Consider the following 23,519-nt stretch of genomic DNA (forward strand, 5'->3'; position numbering starts at 1 on the left):
CCTGCCCATGGGTTCTGTCTCTGTGCTTTAATAAAAACACCTTTTCGCACCGAAAAAAAAAAAAATAGAAGAAGAACTTATTTGTAACATATACTCCAACTTTCCAAAAGTGATCTAGGGCAAAGTATATCAAAATCCAAAAGAAGGACAACCAAAAAACTGTAGTAAAGCTTGTAAGAATGGTCAAGAAGGGACACCTGGGTGGCTCAGTTGGTTAAGCGTCTGCCTTCGGCTCAGGTCATAATCCCAGGGTCCTGGGATCGAGTCCTACATCAGGCTCCCTGCTCAGTGGGGAGTCTGCTTCTCCCTCTGCCTGCCGCTCCCCCTGCTTGTGCTCTCTTTCCTCTCTCTCACTGACAAATAAATAAATAAAATCTTTAAAAAAAAAAAAAAAAAAGAGGGGCGCCTGGGTGGCTCAGTCAGCTGGGCATCTGCCTTTGGCTCAGGTCATTATCCCAGGATCCTGGGATTGAGCCCCGCATCGGGCTCCTTGCTCAGCTGGGAGCCTGCTTCTCCCTCTCCCTCTGCTGCTCCCCTGCTTGTGCTGTCGAATAAATAAATAAAATCTTTAAAAAAAAAAAAAAAAAGAATGGTGCAAGGACAGCTCAGATGGAATAAATTACTTAAACTTGAAAAAATGCTGCTGTGTATCAGAAGAGTTTATATCTCTAGGGACGAACTACATTACTTTCCAAAGTTAGAAAAGAGCTGGCAAAAGTGATCGTGATCACAAAATATTAAGTAGGATTACTATTAGCAACCTTTAAGAAATTACAGAGAACAATAACGCCAGCTTTTCAAAAAAGGGGAGAAAAAGCGATTTAAAATAGGTAAATTTAACGTCAATCCCAGATAATGACAATAACTGTATACTGGATTTTAAGAAGGTGACTTGTGAACACAAAGGAAAAGATGTAGTCATTACATAAATCATTAGGAACTAATGTAGTTCACTAAGAATAAGTCATCTGTAAGACAATTTTACAAGGTCGTGAGAATAAAGCAATACATATAAAGTACTTAGTACATGCTTGGCACTTAGGATGACAACGATAATGAGATAAAAGGAGCTGGGAAGTCACTGAAGGTTTCCTGGGGAAGAAACTTGATCTAAAACTTGCAAGAATGAAAGAAACTAGGTAAATAAGAATGAAATCAGAAAAGACAATAGGAAAGTGCATGATATATTTTCAATAAACCACTTTTTTAATGGAAAAGAGGGAGGAAAGTGGGAGAGATAAAAAACAAAACAAGTTATAAGGGGTTATAGTGTAAAAAGCCTTGCACATCCGCCTAAGAAAAATTAATAGAGGTTTTTGAGTTCGAAGCTGATGATGTATAACAATCTTGAAAATTTAACTTTTCAATTTTCTAAATTTAATGATGCCAATGGCAGGAAATGGGTGTAAGCATTTTATAAAGTATAAAATGCTTTATAAATAGGTTGATACTGAAGTTACTATAGCATCAAAAAATAATAATGGTCTATGCAATACAGCATCCCTTAACCTCTCCCCTGCTAGTGGGGAATAAAACAAAAAATGAAAAGGGGGAAAAAAGAGATCAAAAAGAAAAAGCTGTGTACCTACAGTGAAGTGGCAAAGTGTCACCAATGACAGTCCTAGATTGCCTACCTCCCCTATCCTGGGGATAATAAGTATTAAAATGCTTACCAATAAGAAGACTTTTTAGCCTTCTGTAGTCTTCTGTTACATCAAAATCATCACCAGCAAATATTAACATGGGTTTTGTTCCCTCGGGACATTTACTATTCTATGAAATGGAAAAAAAATTATAATGATATAATTATCAATTCTAAACCACTTATAAGCTGGTTTTAAAGTAGTCAATACTTATATACAGTGATTAGTTCTCATATTTTGACTGTCCTAAAACTATGTTTATGAATATTGATTAAAATCTAAAGACTTGGGGCGCCTGGGTGGCTCAGTCGGTTAATCATCTGCCTTCAGCTCAGGTCATGATCCCAGGGTCCTGGGATGGAGCCCCACATTGGGCTCCCTGCTCGGTGGGGAGTCTGCTTCTCCCTCTACCCCTACCCACTGCTCATGAACTCTCTCCCTCTCTGTCTCTCAGATAAATAAAATCTTAAAAAAAAAAAAATTAAGACTTAAAACTACAGTTGCAACTTTTAAATTAAAATACAGTTTCTTGTTTCATTCCCTCACATTGTCAAATAAGTGGTCAAAGAATGATTCAAAGAATAAAATAAAAAGCTAAAATTGCTGCAAAACATACATAGCCCTTTAACAGCCAGCATCTCAGAGTCTAAACAAAGTTAATTTCTTTCAATTATTTACTACCTCTGTACCGTTACCTACTGTATCACATAAACAGTATTTTAGGGGTGCTTGGGTGGCTCAGTCTGTTAAGCAGCTGAGGTCATGATCCTGGGGTCCTAGGACTGGGGTCCTGGGATCGAGCCCCACGTCGGGCTCAGCGGAGTCTGCTTCTCCCTCTCCCTCTGCCCCTCCTCCCTCTTGGTGCATGTGTGCATGCTTCTCTCTCTCTCTCTCACTTGCTCTCTCAAATAAATTTTTAAAAATCTTTAATAAACAGTATTTTTAAATGAAGGCTAATCTAAACTACCAACTAAACAGGGGCGCCTGGGTGGCTCAGTCGTTAAGCGTCTGCCTTCGGCTCAGGTCATGATCCCAGGGTCCTGGGAACAAGCCCCACATCGGGCTCTCTGCTCCGTGGGAAGCCTGCTTCTCCCTCTCCCACTACCACCTGCTTATGTTCCCTCTCTCGCTGTGTCTCTCTCTATTAAATAAATAAAAAATCTTTAAAAAAAAAACCAAAAAACTACCAACTAAATATTCACATGAGAAGCAACAGAATTTTATACAAGCTATAGAAAGTATGAGCAAACCTTACTCGGCATGACTGAAGCTCTTACTATAAAAGTATTTTGTCCTGTTTTGGATTTTTTTTATACAAAGAATAACATGATGTGAATAATAAGAATCTTTAAAAGCCACAAAAATAAAAGAAGAAAAAATCTAACAAAAAAATTCTTTAACTGAACGATTAATTTCTGAAGGCAAACGGGTGTTAGTCTGAGCTTTCCGTTGATTCTAGCACCTCTACTCTGGTTCCAATCAAGGACTGTACAAATCTAGAAATAAACAAACAAACAAACAAAACTGGACAAGAAAACAAACATCCTCTGCCCTAGGACCAGAGGTCACGTTGCTTCCCTGTTCACCATGACCACTTTTGTTGACACTCTCTGCTTCCAAACTCTGAACCTTAACTGTCTATACTTAGGAGGTGTGCCTAAGATCTGTCTGCGTGATCTAGGGCCTGAAGGGACCTACCAGACCCAATGACTCCTCCACTTACTGTCTGTGCCGACCTGACCCTGCTACTTCTACCCCTATGTCTATGGGGGCTGTTTAAGTATACAGAAGGTAGGAGAAAGTGATGCAATATCCTGACCACAATGCATAGTAATAAAAAAAATCACGTTAAGTCATGACCTGGTATACACATCATAAAAATATAACTGAACGAGGGGGCGCCTGGGGAGCTCAGTAGGTTAAGCATCTGCCTTCTGTTCAGGTTATGATCCTAGGGTCCTGGGATGGAGCCCCATGTCGGGCTCCCCACTCAGCAGAGAGCCTGCTTTTCCCTCTCCCTCTGCCCCTTCCCCCTCCTGCTCATGCTCTCTGTCTCTCACTCGCTCACTCTAGCTCTATATCTCAAATAAATAAATAAAATCTTTAAAAAGATATGTAACTGAACAAGTTATATGAAACAGTACTTGGGGCGCCTGGGTGGCTCAGTTGGTTAAGCGACTGCCTTCGGCTCGGGTCATGATCCTGGAGTCCCGGGATCGAGTCCCGCATCGGGCTCCCTGCTCAGCGGGGAGTCTGCTTCTCCCTCTGACCCTCCTCCCTCTCATGCTCTCTGTCTCTCATTCTCTCTCTCGCAAATAAATAAAATATTAAAAAAAAAAAAAAAAAAAAAAGAAACAGTACTTAACATTTTGATCACTGATATTTTTCACAATGTGAAAACCCAGAACTAGAAGAAACTACAACAGATGAGCTTTATTTGAATAGTATAAGACACTAAAAATTCAAATACCATATTAAGTACTATGATTATAGTATACTAAAAACATCATAATTATGTGACATCCTTGAACTAACCTCCTGAATTTTTTTTTTTTAAGATTTATTTATTTGAGAAAGAGAGCAGAGAAAAAGAGGGTGAACCCAGGGAGGGGCAAAGGGAGAGAGAAACTTAAGCAGACTCTGCGCTGAGTACAGAGCCCGATGCAGGGCTCAATCTTATGATGCTGAGAGATTATGACCTGAGCTGAAACCAAGAGTTGGACGCTTAACCTACTGCACTACTCAGGGGCCCCTGAATTAAGTTTTGTTTTATTTTATTTTTAAACAAAGGCAAAAAATTCTTACAAATGATACACAAACTTCCCAAACAAAATATCCCCAGGCAACTGCAATGTATCTTAATTTTAATTTTAAATTAAATTTTAATCATCTCATTCATTAAGGCTTATTTTACGTAAAATAACCATCCCTAGAAGTTTGGCCACATCTTAGAAAATACACTCCTACAATAATCACTCAATTTCCTGGTAGAATCGAATCACCTGTTGCTTGAGAGTAAACAAAAGGATGAGGCTTGGCTTGGTAATAAAAGTAGGCAAGTGAGAAAAGAAATACTGGTGAAAAAGTCTTAAAAATAAAGAAGTAGATGTAAAAAGGAAATAAATATGAAAAGAAAGCATAACAAACATGCAATTCCAAAACAAACTAAAAATAGAAGGTTATAATGGAATAATGAAGTAAAAGTAAGGTCCAGTTAATAGTCTATGGGGGGGTGGCGCCTGGGTGGCTCAGTCAGTTGAGCGTCTGCCTTTGACTCAGGAGGTCATGATCCCAGGGTCCTGGGTTTGAGCCCCACGTCCAGCTCCCTGCTCAGCAGGAAGCCTGCTTCTCCCTCTCCCCCTCCCCACTGCTCATGTTCTCACTCTCTCGAATAAATAAATTAAATTAATAAATAAAATTTTTTTTAAAACTTAAAAAAAAATAGTCTATGTAGGAACTGCCAATGTAAGCATACCATCATCAATTAGTGGCTTTAAGAGTTAATGGATATGCTCCATGAGTGAAAATTTAGTATTCAATTTAAATGGTTCTTGTTTAGAATGAGATCTGACAATAATGGTTTTGTGGTCTGGTATAGAAGCTACACAGTAATGGAAGTACTCCTTTGCTTAGGAAGTGAAATGCAAAGAGTGGAGGGGTTGGCATGCTCGCATCGGCCAGTGTTCACACCCACTAACTGCTGACCAAGTAGCAGCAGTGGTGAAGGTAAAATGGGGATATGCTGCTCATCTCCAAGGACTCATGCACTGTCCTAAAAGACAAACTGTAATAAGATGAGCTTCCACCATAATAAAGCATCACAGTTTATACGCTTTCCCAAACACCTTCTAAAATATTATCTTCACTAACTAGTATTTTCACATATATTATCTCATTTGAATACCTATTTATTTTTCTTAAAGATTTATTTATGTATTTGAGAGAAGGGGAGAGTGAGAGCAGGGGGAGAGGCAGAGGGAGAGGATCTCAAGCAGACTCCTTGCTGAGCACAGAGCCTGACAAGGCTTGATCTCACAATCCTCAGATCATGACCTGAGCAGAGATCAAGAGTCAGATGCTGACCAACTAAGCCACCCAGGTGCCCCTGGTATTATTATACCTTTTTAATACTTGATTGCAATTGAAGGTCAAGGAAGTAACTGACTTGTCATGTCACAAGTCATCTAAATGGCCAACACAGGCCTTCAACCCAAATGTTCTGCCTCTAAATCCAATCTCAGGCCACTGTTCTACCTTGTACCTGAAGAAGCTGCTAAAGTTAAGTCAGGATCTGGTAAGAGGCTTTTTCAAACCCACAGAAAACTTGCAAGGCATGTTCTCTTTTTAGGGGAGACTAGGAAAAGGAGTCATTATATATTTTACAATTCTTTCAACTATACCATGACCCTCAAAGACCCATAAACTAAGAACAATTATGTAACTTTCCATTACAAACTTCAATATTCATTCTTTCAATGTTCATGGTTATACCATTCACTATATGTATGACTCCAGGTCACCAACAGAATTCCTCTGGGCCTTGATCTCCAACTCTACACAACAGGGAAAGTAATTTCAGCCTTACACAGGGTAGCTATGAAGTCTAAATAAAATAACTATTTGATGGAATATTTGATGGAACAGATTAAGCCAGAAGCAGAATTCTGAAGGAATAGAAGCCCAATTTGGACCCAGGAACTGAATTAGCACAGTTTTCTTGCCTTTCTAAGACTATTTACTACTTTCTATTTTATACCATTTAAACAAAGGAGACTCAAAGATGCAAGTCCTGAAGGAAAGGACTGAACTAGCATTTTGGTGGCCAGCAGCCTAAATACTGTAGGATCAGCTAAAGCCTCCTAGGTTTAGAACAGGGTTCACTTTGGGGCGCCTGGGTGGCTTAGTCGTTAAGCATCTGCCTTCGGCTCAGGTCATGATCCCAGCATCCTGGGATCGAGCCCCACATCGGGCTCCCTGCTCAGCGGGAAGGCTGCTTCACCCTCTCCCACTCCCCCTGCTTGTGTTCCCTCTCTCGCTGTCTCTCTGTCAAATAAATAAATAAAATCTTAAAAAAAAAACCACAGGGTTCACTTTGAAAACTCTGGTATTGGGGCACCTGGGTGGCTCAGCTGGTTAAATGTCTGCCTTCAGCTCAGATCATGATCACAGGGTCCTGGGATCGAGCCCCATGTTGGGCTCCCTGCTCAGTAGGGAGTCTGCTTCTCCCTCTGCCTCTCCCCTCACCCCCCACCACCGCTTGTACTCTCTCTCTCACTCACTCTCTCTCTCAAATAAATAAATACAATCTTTTTTTTTTAAAGATTTTATTTATTTATTTGACAGAGAGAGACACAGAGAGAGAGCAAACACAAGCAGGGGGAGTGGGAGAGGGAGAAGCAGGCTTCTCGTGGAGCAGGGAACCTGATGTGGGGCTTGATCCCAGAGTCCTGGGATCATGACCTGAGCTGAAGGTAGAAGCTTAACCGACTGAGCCACCCAGGCGCCCCTAAATAAATAAAATCTTAAAAAGAAAAGAAAACTCTGGTATTTCTGAGGTTCCATAAAATAGGTGCTGTGACAATTCAGAGGGATGGGCCCAGACAAGAGTTAATAATCGCTCTGAAGTCTAACTGCCAGAAGACCCACATATGTGTTATATGCTGTAAATAAATACTTCTTTTTAAAGTAAAGATAAAATGAAATTTGCTTTTATCTCAGCACACTAGGATAAAAATAAAGTTCTTTCTTTCTTTAAGGTACAAAACTGTAACAGTACTCTTCACCAGAAGATGTCACTATTGCCCAAGAGCAATATTACAAAATGCCTTGTATTTTTATGCGGAGTATCTTACCTTAATATCTTTTAGAGAGACAAACTTCTCGATACCCAATTCAATCATATCCAGCACATGGTAGTCATACATACGACCTAGAAGGAAAACATTTTCTTTTAAACATTTATTTTTCCCAAACAGCCACCTTATATGTACCCACTTAATCTGCATGTTCAAAATGTTAGTCTCTGCCTCTTTTTTCCCCTCACACCCCACCAAACACATCCCCTCTTTCTTAAACTTTCAACTCTATCTAGAATAGACTGTTACAATCTTGGCCCTGAAAGAATCTTGGAAATTACTGAGCCAAACTCCCTGATTTTATATGAATAAATAAAGGCCCACAGAAGGAAAAGGGCTTGCCTACACCAGTGACCATGCCAGACCAAGTGCAAAACTTACCAGGGAAGGGTTCATTTATGTGGGTAGGTATGCTACTTTGTGTTTTTTTCTCTAACACAGATTTAAGGTACATATATTTTATATCAGGAAAGTAGCTGCAACTTTAGGTAAAGTAATATTTACATGCCCATTGTTTACTTGCAATCTGGTAGATAAAAACTTTTATTCAAAGTCACAAGGAAAATTTAAAAAAACTAGCTTAGAGATTACTTGTTACTCCTGAATCCTCAACACCATCAATTAATCTGAGTCACAAAACTGACTCTGTAAATAACAATATTAGAAAGTAAGTGATAGGGGCATGTGGGTGGCTCAGCTGGTTAAGAATCTGCCTTTGGCTCGGGTCATGATCCCGGAGTCCCAGGATCGAGCCCCACATCAGGGTCCATTCTCAGCGGGGAGTCTGCTTCTCCCTCTCCCTTTGCCCCTCCCCCTGCTCCTTCTCTCTCTCTCTCGCTCACTCTCTCACTCAAACAAATAAATAAAATCTTAAAAAAAAAAAAGAAAGTAAATGATATTTACCTATTACTAGATTATTTGGCCGCTTCTTATTATGGGAGCCAAACATAAATAAAGAACAATCTGACTTCTTTGAAAAGAATTCCTGTAAAACCAAAAAAACTCTAATTAGTGCATTAATGTAAGAACTTTAAGAATCATACCTCTGACCTTTAAAAAAAAGTAATGAATACTTAATGAACTAGACAGGAATAAACAGAGGAAAGGGACTTTATTTCTAGCTTTTTACTTCAATTTTTCTGATTTGGGGTACCTAGGGATAAGAAATAAGTTTAAGACTAAAAATATGTTGAAAAGTTTAAGTTAATAAATAAAATGAGACTATTTATTCTCACCAATGCAGTTTTGAAACAGCACACTAAGTATTTCATTTGCTGAACAAATGCCTTTATTCATCAGACATTACCGCTACCATCAATGGTACATCTTACCATGCATTTAAAATACACATGAATAGGGGCACCTGGGTGGCTCAGTCGGTTAAGCCTACAACTGTTGTTTTTTTAGGATTTATTTATTTATTTGAGAGAGAGAGAGCGAGAGCACACGCACAAGCAGGGGGCAGGGGCAGAAGGAGAGGGAGCAGCAGACTCCCTGCTAAGACCAAAGCCCAACGCGGGGCTCAATCCCAGGACCCCGAGATCATGACCTGAGCCAAAGGCAGCAGCTGCTTAACCAGCTGAGCCACCCAGGAGCCCCTAAGCCTCCAACTCTTGATTTCAGCTCAGGTCATGATCTCATGTCAAGCTCTGTGCTCAGCAGGGTGTGGGTATGGAGCCTACTTTAAAAAAAAAAAAAAAAAAGTTTCTTAAGTGTCCAAATAAATTCCAAATAAATGAAAATGCTTTCTTAAAATGTTTTCCTTTTTACATTCTCTTACTATGACTAACACCCCAAAGCTATTCATGAACTACCTTTCACATACATATATAGTACTCATCTCTACTGTTCTTCTCCATAAAAAGTCCACTTTTTGTTAAAATTCTAGAGCAAGCATAGTCAAATTATCTGCAAAAGGCCAAATAGTAAATATTTTTAGGCCTTTTACATGCTTTTATAAAGAAACCCTTTAAAAATACAAAAACCATTCTTTATGGTTCTCACAGAAACAGGGATTTGACCCACAGGAGGTATATTTGCCAACTCTTGTTCTAAAGCACAGTTCCAAAATTGTAGTGTAAGAAATGTGCTACTGAAAAAAAAAAAAAAGAAGTGCTACTGGAGGGATACATGGTCAGGAGAAGGAATTCAACCACATTTCCAACATGACCACTGTTTCCACAACTATTGTGAGCTTTAGTAGTCTGAGATTTTCTCCATCCAATGAAATATCTCCTATCTCTGGACGTGGGATATCAAAGAGAGGAAAGTCACAATTTCAAATGTAAGAAAAACTGTCATATCAAAACGAGATTGACAAAGAAGTACAGAGGGGCTCCTGGTGGCTCAGTCAGTTAAGCGTCTGCCTTCGGCTCAGGGTCCTGGGATGCGGCCCTGCATCAGGCTCTCTGCCCAGCGGGGAGTTCTCCCTCACCCTCTGCCGCCCCCTCCCCTTGCTTGTGCTCTATCAAATGAATAAAATCTTAAAAAAAGAAAAAGAAGGGGTGCCTGGGTGGCTCAGTTGGTTAAGCCACTGCCTTCGGCTCAGGTCATGATCCTGGAGTCCCGGGATCGAGTCCTGCACCGGGCTCCCTGCTCAGCAGGAAGTCTGCTTCTCCCTCTGACCCTCCCCCCTCTCATGCTCTCTCTCTCTATCTCATTCTCTCTCTCAAATAAATAAATAAAATCTTTAAAAAAAAAAAAAAGAAAAGAAAAAGAAGTACAGAATGCTACAGATTCTACATCACAACACTGCTACAAAGTGGTCACTCAACCAAAAGCATCATGGTGCCAAAACAAAGCAAGCCCTTGATAAGCAGTATATGAAAGAGACAGAATTTTGGATTAGAGCCCTTATTTTCAATTTCACAATCTCTTCAACAATGACTGTGAAAAACCCAAGACTATAATGAAAGTAATTTTGTAAAAAACTGAATATTGGGATGCCTAGGTGGCTCAGTTGGTTGAGCATCTGCCTTTGGCTCAGGTCACGGTCCCAGGGTCCTGGGGTCGGGCTCTGCATCAGGCTCCCTGCTCAGTGGGGAACCTGCTTCTCCCTCAGCAAATCTCCCCACCCCGCTCCTCGTTCTCTCTCTCCCTCTCAAATAAAATCTTTTTAAAAAAAATTTTTTAAAGGGGCACCTGCATGGCTCTCAGTTGGTTAAGTGTCTGCCTTCGGCTCAGGTCATGATCCCAGGGTCCTGGGATCAAGCCCCACATCAGGCTTCTTGCTCAGTGAAGAGGCTGCTTCTCCATCTGCCCCTCCCCCTGCTCATGCTCTCTCTCTCTCCCTCCCTCTCTCTCTCAAATAAATAAAATCTTTAAAAAAATATTTTTAAACCCTGAATATTGATTTTTCTTAATATAATTTTCAATGCAGTCAGTTGCTACATTAGGAGAAAATGTTCATTTTTAGTCTTCTAATTAATTACTGAGATTCTATTCAAAAGTTCTTTCTTTTAAATTCACTAACTAGGGGCGCCTGGATGGCTCAGTCAGTTAAACATATGAGTCTTGATTTCAGCTCAGATCATGATCTTAGGGTCCTGGAATCGAGCCCCATGTCAAGTTCCGCGTGCTCAGTGGGGTGTCTGCTTAAGGATTCTCTCCCTCTCCCTCTGCTCTTCCCCCTGCTCATGTGCACGCATGTGCATGTTCTCTTTCACTCTCTAAAATAAATAAATCTTTAAAAAATAAATAAATTCACTAACTAAAAGGAAAAACAAGTAATGGTGTTCCCCTCAAGAGAACATGATCCCATTCTGATTTTTTTTCAGTATCTTTTAATCTTTTTTTTTTTTTTTTTTAAGTAAGCTCTATGCCCCATGTGAGGCTTGAACTCACAACCCAGAGATCAAGAGTCACACGCTCTACTGACTGAGCCAGCCAGGCGTCCCCCATTCTGACTTTTTTAAAGTCAATTTAGTTTAAACCACTTATTCTTTTAAGGTTTTCTTTAGAAAGAAAGCAGTATCATCACATACCCAAAGTCCATTCATCATTCACCATTTATTATATACCATCCTTTAGCTTCTGATTTTATTCACTAGTCTTTTTCATTTAGTTTGGTTGCCAATACACTCAAATAGGAATTTGATTAGTAAAGCAACTGACAATTGTTAGCAATAATTCAGGTAGCATTCCTTGTTCTAAAAATATCCAAAGAAATAAGTCAGATTTTTAAAAATCAAACTTGCTTTATAAAAATAGACCTGTAACATGCTTCCTTTTGATAATCTATTAATTATGCACATAAAATATAATTCAACTTTTAAAAATTCTGTCAATATACTTACAAGCAGTGAATAATACTGGTCAAAGTAAAATATAAGATCTATAGTCATATTTTTGAAAGTATGAAAGTCTTATTTCAAAATAATAAATAAATGTTTTATTTCCCCTCCAATTTACATTAAAATTCCCTCATATAGGATGATTTCTAATTCAGAAACATCACAAATTAGGAGTACTAAAGGAGCAGTGATTAGTCTGAATAATCATTTACATGCTTTCTTAAATCAGAAAGATGCTTGGGGTGCCTGGATGACAAAGTCAGTTAAGCGACCAATTCTTAGTTTCAGCTCAGGTAGTGATCTCAGGGTCCTAGGATCAAGCCCCATGTTGGGCTCCACACACAGCACGGAGTCTGCTTGAGATTCTCTCTCCCTCTTCCTTTGCCCCTCCCCTCACCACATGCATGCTCTCTCTCTCTAAAATAAATAAACTTTAGGGGCGCCTGGGTGGCTCAGTCGTTAAGCGTCTGCCTTCGGCTCAGGTCATGATCCCAGGGTCCTGGGATCGAGCCCCACATCGGGCTCCCTGCTCCGCGGGAAGCCTGCTTCTCCCTCTCCCACTCCCCCTGCTTGTGTTCCCTCTCGCTGTGTATCTCTCTGTCAAATAAATAAATAAAATCTTTAAAAATAAATAAATAAATAAAATAAAATAAATAAACTTTAAAAAAAAAAAAAGATTCAGGGTGCCTGGGTGGTTCCATTGCTTAGTGTCTGCCTTCAGCTCAGGTTGTGGTCCTAGGGTCCTGGGATCGAGCCCCACGTAGGGCTCCCTGCTCAGCGGGAAGTCTGCTTCTCCCTTTCCCTCTGCTGCTCCCCCTGCTTGTGCTCTCTCGCTCTGTCAAATAAATAAAATCTTTAAAAAAAAAAAAAAAATTCTTGTACTCACCAACGATGTCTGATCCTCAAATGGTCTTGTAATGTTTTTCCTAAGAATATTTTAACAGGTGACCTTAATTTTAATAACCTTAATAGCAATTCACCCATAACAATTAAGTAATATATTAAATAAAGATAATTTTATATTCAGATGATCAAAAATAAAGCTGGAGGGATATTCATTCATTCAAATATGTATTTAGTGCCTGTTATGTACCAGGCACTGTTGTAAGAGCTAAGGATCCTGGAAAACAAATCAGACCCTTGCTTTCATGGAGCCTACATTCTAGTGAAAAAATAAAAATTTCAAAAGTAACTGTAGTGACAAAAATAAAATAGGGTATTCTATTAGTATGAAGAGTAGAAAATGACTATTTGAGCTGAGATCTGAGAGATAAGCAATAAGCCATTGAAAAGTTTTGAGGCTAAGAGTATTCTAGGAAGAAGGAACAGAATAAGCAAAGATCCTGAGATGGAAACAAGCTCAGACTATTCAAGAAATGGAAAGAAGGCAAGTGTCACTGAAGCTTAGTGTGCAAAGGGAAAATGGTGGGGCATAAGGCCAAAGATGAAGACATGGCCCAGATTATGTAGGGCCTTGTTGATCAAGGTAAGGAATGTAGATATTAATAAAGTAACAGGAAGCATTGAAGAGTTTCAGGCAGGAGTGATAAGATCAGACTAAAATTTTCTTTTTATTTATTTATTTTTAAAGATTTTATTCATTTATTTGAGAGAGAGAGCACAAGCAGGGGGAGGGGCAAGGGAGAAGCAGACTCCCCATTGAGCAAGGAGCCCAATGTGGGGCTTGATCCCAGGACCCTGGGATCATGACCTGAGCCGAAGGCAGCTGCTTCACCAACTAAGCCAACCAGGTGCCCCTAAAATTTTCTTTTTCTTTTATTTTTTTATATATATTTTTTAAGATTTTATTTATTTATTTGGCCGAGAGAGAGAGAGAGAGCACAAGCAGGGAGAGCGGCAGGCAGAGGGAGAGGGAGAAGCAGACTCCCCACTGAGGAGGGAGCCCGATGTAGGGCTCGATCCCAGGACCCTGAGATCATGACCTGAGCCGAAGGCAGACGCTTAACCGACTGAGCCACCCAGGCACCCCTAAAATTTTCTTTTTAAAGGACTGTCTGTCTACTATGTGAGAATGCAATGTAGTATGGCAAGAATGAAAAGAGTTAGTAAGAAGCTATTGCAGTAATCCAGAAGGGAAAGAAAAAAATGGTGCATTGGACCAGGAAAATTAGTAGTAGAGCTGGAGAAGCAGTAGGTAAAACATGTTATCTTTCATGCAAAAGGGAAAGAAATACAAATAAATATTTTTCTTTGCTTAAATATGCATAGAGGGGCGCCTGGGTGGCTCAGTCGTTAAGTGTCTGCCTTCGGCTCAGGTCATGATCCCAGGGTCCTGGGATCGAGCCCCGCGTCAGGCTCCCTGCTCAGCAGGAAGCCTGCTTCTCCCTCTCCCACTCCCCCTGCTTGTGTTCCCTCCCTCGCTGTGTCTCTCTGTCAAATAAATAAATAAAATCTTTAAAAAAAAAAAATGCATTGACAAATTCTGGTAAAATATGTAAGAAACTAATGAGAGGTGGTTGTTCTGGGAAGAGTGTTTATATTTTCACTTATAATTTCTGATTTCTAATTATGTAAATGAAGTTTCTATAAAATAGTTCATCATTTTTATGAAGCAAAATCTATATACAACATGATCTCAATTTTGCTTAAAGAATAAAATAGGGACTCCTGGGTGGCTCAGTTGGTTAAACAGCCAACTCTTGATTTCAGCTCAGGTCATAATCTGAGGGTCCTGGGATTAATCCCCACCTTGGGCTCTGTAATTAGTGGGGAGTCTGCTTGAGGATTCTCTCTCTCTCCCCCTCCCCCCTGTTCACACATGTGCTCTCTCCGTAAAATAAATAAATCTTTAAAAAAAGAATAAATGTACAGATAGAAAATATCTGTTCAGATATGAAAATGGGTGAAGGGGAGTGGGAGATACAGGCTTCCAGTTATGGAATCAATAAGTCATGGGAATAAAAGATACAGTATAAAGAATATAGTCAATATCATAATAGTGACAGATGATAGCTACACTTTCAGTGAGCATAGCATAATGTATAGACTTAACAAATCACTATGTTTTACACTTGAAACTAATGTAACATTGTGTGTCAACTATACTCAAAAAAAGAAAGAAAGAAAATATACAGGGAAAAAAATATGTCAGAATGTACATAGTGCTATGAGTGATTACTTATTCCATTATCCTGATTATCTAAGAGAAATATGTATTACTTTTATAATCAGTAAAAAAAGAGTATTATTTTTAACAATGCGCAAGGCAAACCAAGAAAAATTATTGCAGCATTTATGATTAACAGCTAGCTATAATTCACAATAAGCAAATATGACCTGTTGGAAACACAGAAAATACAAATTAAACAAAGTATGTTTTTCACTTCTTAGCTTAAAAATATAAACCAAAAGTAGGTAATGGCCCATGGAACTTATATATTACACTCTGTCAAAAGGACAATCTTTTCAAAAAGCAATATAATTAATTTGCCCTATTGGGTATGAAGCTGTACCCAGTAATCTCATGTCTAGGAATCTCATGTAGGAACTAATTCAAAAGAATAACTCATTTGTGTAAAAATGGCCATTTTAGCATTATTTGTAAGAATGGCAAAACAGAAAAACCTAAATTCCCCCAAATTAAGTTACAAGTAAATTTTAGTATAACCATTTAATAGGCATTATACTGGCAATGAAAATAATACCTAAAGGATCACCTATCAATAGAAAAGTGTTTACAATATAAATGAAAAAGACTTGATATAAAATTTAATGTATGGCAACAACACAGATAATTTTTAGACATTTTGTTAATGAAAGAAAATAGACTCCAAAGGCTATCTGTTGTATGATTCCATTTACGTGACATTCGGAAAAAGGAAAAACTATAAGGATGGAAAACAGTTCGATGGTTAAAGGGGTGGGGGAGAGATGGACTACAAGAGCGCACTGCACAAAGAAATTTTCAGGATGATGGAACTGTTTCTGTATCATGAACTGTAGTGGCAGACACAGTTCAATGCATTTTTCAAAACCCACAAAACTATACACGACAAAGAGTAAATTTTACATACATAAATTAAAACAACAACCAGGATGTGGAGAAAAACCCAAAACAGAATACAAACTGTAATAAACGACCCCAATTGTAGTTTAAAGGAATAACACAATCACATTAAAGAGGCAGAAAAAACCTATGTTCCATTGGGAAACAGTATTTGAACTGGATACTCTAAAGCTAAAGACACAAAGAACTATATACACATTCTACACTCTAGTTAATTTGTTGCTTATAGGGTTGGAAATTCTGACACTACGTATGTACTAGAATTATACAAATAAATAAATATGTATATTATCAATAATGAAAGCCAGGTTTCTTACTGTCAGAAGAAAAAAGTTACAAGGAAAGAAGAAAGGCTGGAATGAAGTCTGTGGCACTGGGCTGGAATTGGAAGTATTAGTATGAACGCATGATTTTTTAGGAAGTATCGATATGAACTCAGTCTTTAAAACACATAAATATAAATTTAGATGTGCATGTATGCACAGGTTAATACGCATAACACATATTTTCAAGCTCTGTCTGCTGAGGGGATCTAGAGACAATGACACTCCCAGAGCAACAGAGCATACTTAGTGCCCAGATCTTTGTTTCTAAATTACCAGTCTCCAATATATGGAAACAGGGCTCCACAGAGAAGGGGTTGATTCCAGGGCTGTTGCAAGGAAAAATAAAAGATGAGTGTAGAGCATCTTGTGGCACCAGAAAGGAAGTACTCAAATACAAGGAGCATGTTGAAAAAGCACAGGTGCCAACCTGAAAAAGATCCCAAAGGCCAAAGGTAGAATTTGAGCAACAAAATAATGATAGCATTGGATTATAACTCCAAAGAATATAATAAACATCCGTAAGTCCACACTAATATAAATGAGTAATTCAACAGAGGAGAAGCGAGAGATTTTCCTTACAAAATTCCAATTAATAAATGTAGAAGGAATGAGGGAGATAGAAAACCACCATTAGAACAACACCACAGTAATCACCTCTGTAGACAAGATCCATTGATGGATGCTAAAATGAGTAAGAAAAAGTGTGAGGAGAAAGAGAATTATTTGCATAGTTTTTGCAGAGTCTCAAAGTATTTCCTCCAAACATTTATTAATTACAAAGGGAAAAATAGTAAATTTATAGTGGAGAAACCAAGCAGACTCACTTTAACTGAGGTTAATGCTACCAGCGTAACACATCCTGTACTCCCTGGTATGATTTACGGAGAAAAGCACATCACTTTAGTGGTATTCTTGCCAAAAATGCATAAGGCTCAATCTGTTCATGAGAAACTTAAGACAAATCCAAACTGACGGACATTTTACAAAATAATTAACAAGTACTCATCGAAAGTGTCAAAGTCATCAAAAAAGGAAAGACTGGGGAACTGTCACAAATGGGAGAGTAAGGAGACATGACAACTAAATGCACTGTAGGATCCTGGAAGAGAAAAAGGCTATTACTGGAAAAACTGGTACAACCAAATCAAGTCTACAGTTTAGTTAACATTATTGTACCAATGTTAATTTCTTACTTTTGATAACTATACTATGGTTATGTAAGATGCAACATTAAGAGAAGCTGGGTGAAGGTTATGAGAAATCTACTAATTGCTGCAACTTTTCTGTATGTCTGTAATTATTTCAAAATAATATATATATGCTAAGATTACAACTATATAAGTATTCAATACAAATGAAAACACAAACTGGAAAGAAATAAATTTTAAAAATACTAGTAGCTATATGTAAGGAACCGTCATGTTTTTTAAACAAAATACTTTTCTAAATCTCCCATAAAGTAACTGTTTGCTACTTTTATAGTAGAACAATATAAGTTAAACTAAAATAAATCATTACTTACTTTTTATACAGAACTCCATACGGTTTTTTCAGTGCATACTGTAAAACATAATTTATAGCTTTCAAAACAAATTACATTCTGAAAAGCGGAAGCAAAAATTAAATTGCATTGTATCAGTCATTATACAAGATTACCTGGTCCCTGAATCCTATTCTGATGTCTTCTGCTTGGCTCCCTTTTAATCACTTATATAAACCTGCAACATAAGCTTAATAACCTAACTTAAACTGCACTTCCTTAATCTAAAGTTTCTAGGCCCTTTCAAAAATCTGTCCAACTTAAATGATTCCTTTCATTTCTTTAAATTCTACCTATTCCATTCTTTCCAGACAAACTATTTATTTGAGAGTAGAAAGAAAAGCAGAAGAGAACAAAAAAATAAATCCTATCAGAAAAGGCTGACAGAGTTGAAATAATGTTGTCTGGAGATAAGAGAACGGAGAAAGTGTCCCGGTGATGACAATCAGAATACTACTCAGGAGTTTAAACACAGCCCTTTAAAAAATTCCTGTCATTCAACCCTCTTTTCATTTTTTTCTTACTTCTTTCCACTCATTCACTAATAATCACTTATTACCTGTATGGTCAGTTCTGCTCTACCACAAGGAATAACAAAGACCTAAGGCATTCCCTTGCATTAGGAAAAGGGGTAAATGACGGAAACGATGAAATGAAAAATGATCATTCATCAACAATCAGAGCTAATGAACAAAGGAAATTCAGCAGTAAAACCTATCTTTTTAAGTACTAAACTTTTTTTTTCTTTTTTTAAGTTTATTTGTTTTAGTAATCTCAACAGCCAACGTGGGACTCAAACTTTCAACCCCAAGATCAGGAGTCACATGCTCTTCCGACAGAGCCAGCCAGGAACCCCTTCAATACTAAAAATTTTAATAATTCTTGACCAAATGTTTCCCTGCCTTGGTGTAATGCACATTACCACAGTGACAACTCAAGAATCATAAATATGAATGTTAACTACCACAGTAACGTGTAATAGTGTGCTATTCTTAGAGCTTACTTAAATACAGGGCCAGTATCCTACCAATACAATGACACTGAGACAGAAAGATGAACATGTATTAGACATTCAGATATCTGAACCATTGTGTTTAACAAGCATAGAGAGTTTAGTCAAGTTTAAAAGTCTATTCAATTACTTAGTTGATTTAAGTCAAAGAACCTATCTGCTGTATTCAAGGCCTAAATATTCAACCACCAACTAGGTATCTCCATAGACTATGCTTTCTAATCACTGATTAAACATTTACTGAGCATCTACCATGTGCCACACACTGGGCTAAACATCAGGCTACAGAGGTAGAAAAAAACATAAAGTTTTTATCTTCATCACTTACATTACAGGTCCTGAACTGAACATACCACTTCTCTCTCCAAACCTGCTCCACCTGGTATATTCTCTAATTGGCATTATCACTCATCAAGAACCCAACCCAGACACTTCTACCCTCAACATCTAGTCTCTCTGATCATCTCTCATTTTCACTTGCAATACCACACTCCAGATACTCATTACCTGCCTGACAGCAATGGCTGAATTAGTTTCCCACATTTACTCTCAATTTTCTCTGGTCAAACCGATTAAAGGAGCTGATCATATCTGTCACCAACAATCTTTCAATGGTTCCTTAGAGCTTTCAGAACAAAGCTCAAACTCCATGTTATCTGATCCCTGTCTGTTCTTCTAGCTCCATAGAGCCCATTTTCCCTTTAGCCATCCCCAATTACTTGCAGTTCCCCAAATGCATCATGCTCCTTCACATTCCCTTCTTTGTTGTTGTTGTTGTTTTTTTGCTTGTTTGTTTTTTGCACAAGTATCTTCCTCAGCCTTGGAAGACTTTCTCCTCCTCTTCCTCTCCTCCTACTTGCTCTAACTCCTCCTTCAAAACGAAGTTAAGTATCTTCTCTGGGAAGCCCACTCTGTGTGTGGCTACCCTTATGGGATTTTAACTCTGCCTCCCATCCTACCCTGCACATGCCTCCAGCAGAGCACTTAATTCACAGTGCTATAATTTCTTACTTGCCGGTCTCCCTCATTAAGCTCACTGAAGGGATAGATGTGTCTTATATAACTATTAATCCTCAGCACCTAGCACAGTATTCGGTATTGCTGAAGGAATAGACAGTAATATGCAGTTATTTCACTTTACAAACTAGATATATTCTTTAAATGCGAGTAAACCAAATTCTAGTAATTGAAACCAGGTGAAATTTACTAAGGGAACTACAGTAGTTGCTTCAAGGAAAACCAGTGGTTAGTGTCTTGCCAAGGCAAATAACCTCCAACTTGAGCCTTTCTCTAAGACTAGCAGTTCTTAAGGCAAGGCAAACTTATCCATGTATTTCTCCAGCAGCCTAAACTAGTATGCTGAAAGTTTCCTAAAATAATTTCAATACCATCTGAAAAATTAGTGTGCAGGGACGCCTGTCTGGCTCAGTAGGTAGAGTGTGCAACTTGTGATCTCAGGGTTGTAAGTTCAAGCTCCATGGTGGGTACAGAGATTACTTAAAAATCTTTTTAAAAAATTAAAAAATAGAGGTGCGTGGGTGGCTCAGTCGTTGAGCATCTGCGTTTGGCTCAGGTCATGGTCCCAGGGTCCTGGGATCGAGCCCAGCGTTGGGCTCCCTGCTCAGCGGGGAGTCTGCTTCTCCCTCTGCCTGCTGTTCTCCCTGCTTGTGTTCCCTCTTTCGCTGTCTCTTTCTCTGTCAAATAAATAAAATCTTTAAAAAAAAAATTAAAAACTACGTGTATATATATACATACCACATCTTTAAGTACTTGTGTCACCATTGAATTTGCATTTCCCCCTTTAATCAGCATAGCATTTTTAATATTTTCACTGAGTTTCGGTTCTCTCTTCTCAAGGAATCTCTTGGTTCTTTTCGTTTTGGGCTTTCTGTTCAGAAAATCACAATTCATCACAACTTAAAACGTTTTCCTCAGAGTACAAAACCATGACTTGACTAACGTGCAAATTCTTAAAAACCAACAGATATTACATAACATTTATCAGTTAGGATTCTACCACTAAACAAAATCTCACTTTTTAGGGAGATAATATATATCCCCAACATTCTTTTATTACTGCTTTACTGCTTTTTTCCAAAACCTTTATTTAAAAAAAAAAAAAAAGACTCAATGCATATACTGTTGCTATTTTTACTCCATTATTTTTTCTTCAGTCTAAATAAAGCAAATAGTACTTACCCTAACACAAAGAACTGCACACCAACTAGTGACCAATCTGTGGGCAGTTACTAAACACAGAGAGGCTACTAAATGCCTCTCTTTCATCCAGGTTTAAGACCACAATGCCTAGTAGGAAGTATACACTATCCCACTCCAACATCACAGCTGAGAAAGTCAAATATTATTGCTACCAATGGGGGATAATAATGACTGACAACTTTATAGAGTCACTCTATTAGGTTTATCTTCACCCAGATCCCACAACACAGGTAAAATTATTATCTTCATTTTACAGATGAGGCAACTGAGGCTAGGGAGGTAATACGGCCAAGGTCACACATCTTACAAGTAGGCCAATCTTCAAAATGAGCTAGATTAAAAAACTCATCTAGACCATTCACTCTGCAAAATATGAAGGGAAAACAAATTCATTATTCTGATCTTATGATGTGACAGCAGGAGTAGAATGTTTTTATACATTTCTGTTCAGAAAAAGGGCTTCACTTCTGCTTCCACTATATCTTGCTTTTCCAACAGTTCCCTGCTATCTACTGAAAGAATTCCTCCTCTCTTAAGTAACTATGACCCTCCATCCTCCTTTCAGTCCTATGGACGCTTTGGACAGGAAAAGAGAAACAGAATATACACACACTCAATTTATCACGCAGAGTTTAAAAATTCTCCTCCAGATAAAATGTCAAGCAATATAAAGCTTCCAATCATTTGCTGTTTGATAAAGATACACGTTTGTTAAATCAAGAAATATTTAGTATGTCTAAACTAAAAAAATAAAAGTGCTCTATACTCTATATTCCATGTGGTTTGTTACTTCTCACTAGCCAGCAAATAATGCAAATAACATCTTATATATTTTATCAGCTGTTTGTCCCCCAATCAGATCGCAGTCTTACTCATCTTTGCCATCCCCATACCTGGAGGAATATATAGCAGATGCGCAAAAATCTCTGAATTAATGACTAAAAGAAGAACTTGTTTTGGTTGGATGTTAACCAGGCAAATCTCAAGCAATAACAGGAGGACTATTTAGGAGATCAATAAATATTTTCTGAACGCATTTAAAACAAACATCAACTCGAGGGACGCCTGGGTGGCTCAGTCGGTTAAGCGTCTGCCTTCGGCTCAGGTCGTGATCCCAGGGTCCTGGGATCGAGTCCCGCATCGGGCTCCCTGCTCCGCGGGGAGCCTGCTTCTCCCTCTGCCTCTGTCTCTCTCTCTCTCTCTCTGTCTCTCATGAATAAATAAATAAAAAAAAAAATCTTTAAAAAAAATAAAAAAATAAAAAAAAATAAAACAAACATCAACTCGAGAAAGAAAAAGCTAATCAACATGTCTACGTGCTGTAGCAAAAAGGCTTTACATACATTCTCGCCAATAATCCTCACAGTTCTACTAAGTACGATTATTACGAACGCTATTTTACAAAGTAAACCGAGGTTTAGGGGGATTATATGGCCCAAAGTCACAAAGCTTTGAGAACGCGCCCGGACTGTCACCTACAGCTGTCAAATTCCGAGGCCTTGTGCTGGTGACCACTCATTCCCTCACACTTCTTGGGAAGCCCAGGACGTTTCTAACTGGCCAAGATAAAAGTGGCCATCTCCGTGCTACCGCCTAGGCAGCTCCCACTAGTGGGCTTCCGGGCTCTCCGTCTCCCGGCGGGCGGCACCAACAGAGGGAGACCCAAGCTAGTGGACAGATAGGCCCACCGCAGTCCCAACTGACAAAGAGCGGGAGGAACGAGTGGCAGACAGGCGGAGCAGAGACTTTTTCACTCCTTCCCACCACAGGAGTCCCACTCTCTAACGTCCCCCAAAGAAGGGACCCAGCGCACTTACACAACTCGATCCAAAGCGTCCATGGCTACCGCAACGCGAAACCCGGGAACGCACGTGCACGGCGCGCTTCCGCGAGATAGGCCAGTGTTCCGGAACAGGCGGAACCGGAACTTGAGGAACCGGAACTTGCGCGTGACGCCACTTCCTGGGACCGCCCGGTCGCGGACGCTTAGGCCAGTGCTGCGTTCCCTTGGTTACAGATTCTCTTTTAGCCGGAAATTAACACTCTAGGTAACACCGCCTGTAGCCGCTTGATGTACACGCCTGTGTGTATACCCGCAATAAGATATTCAGGGACTAGATGTTATTCTTCTGGGAATCTCCCAGAATGCTAAAAAGGTTGATGACATGGTAGGTATTCACGTAGTGGTTAAAAATATCAATGTGAAATGTGCACTACTGACTGAACTGTAAGATCAGTGAGGCAAAATTTAAAACTGCCACAGTGCCTGGCTCATAAAAGGTGTGCAGAAAATAACACTGCTGGGGCGTCTGCCTTTGGCTCAGGTCATGGTCCCGGGGTCCTGGGATCGAGCCCCGCATTGGGCTCCCTGCTCCGCGGGAGGCCTGCTTCTCCCTCTCCCACTCCCCCTGCTTGTGTTCCCTCTCTTGCTGTGTCTCTCTCTGCCAAATAAATAAAATCTTTAAAAAAAAATTTTTTTTTACCCCTGTAAAGTGTACATGTCAGTGGTTTTTAGTATATTCGCAAAGGTAAAACTATCACCACTATCTAATTTCAGAACATCTTTATCACCCCAAAAGGAAACACCCACCCTCTCAACCCAGT

The 23,519-nt window shown here is 39.1% G+C and overlaps 1 protein-coding gene across 2 annotated transcripts in view; it reads right to left on the reverse strand.

Annotated features, from left to right (window-relative positions):
• Positions 1 to 22,849, reverse strand: part of RPF2 (ribosome production factor 2 homolog) — a 36,907-nt gene extending 14,058 nt beyond the window's left edge. The window contains exons 1-7 of one of the 2 annotated variants that reach the window (XM_032408064.1): positions 22,395 to 22,722; positions 20,451 to 20,583; positions 17,666 to 17,703; positions 12,677 to 12,716; positions 8,402 to 8,483; positions 7,496 to 7,572; positions 1,674 to 1,773 (exon numbers count right to left, since the gene is read on the reverse strand). In XM_032408064.1, coding sequence (XP_032263955.1) covers positions 1,674 to 1,773; positions 7,496 to 7,572; positions 8,402 to 8,483; positions 12,677 to 12,716; positions 17,666 to 17,703; positions 20,451 to 20,507 — 394 coding nt within the window. In that variant the 5' untranslated portion in view covers positions 20,508 to 20,583; positions 22,395 to 22,722. The other variant, XM_032408063.1, reaches the window with a different exon arrangement.
• Between the last annotated feature and the right edge of the window lie 670 nt (positions 22,850 to 23,519).

This window comes from Phoca vitulina, unplaced genomic scaffold, assembly GCF_004348235.1.
Source record: "Phoca vitulina isolate PV1807 unplaced genomic scaffold, GSC_HSeal_1.0 scaffold9, whole genome shotgun sequence".
NCBI classification, from domain to species: Eukaryota; Metazoa; Chordata; class Mammalia; order Carnivora; family Phocidae; genus Phoca; species Phoca vitulina.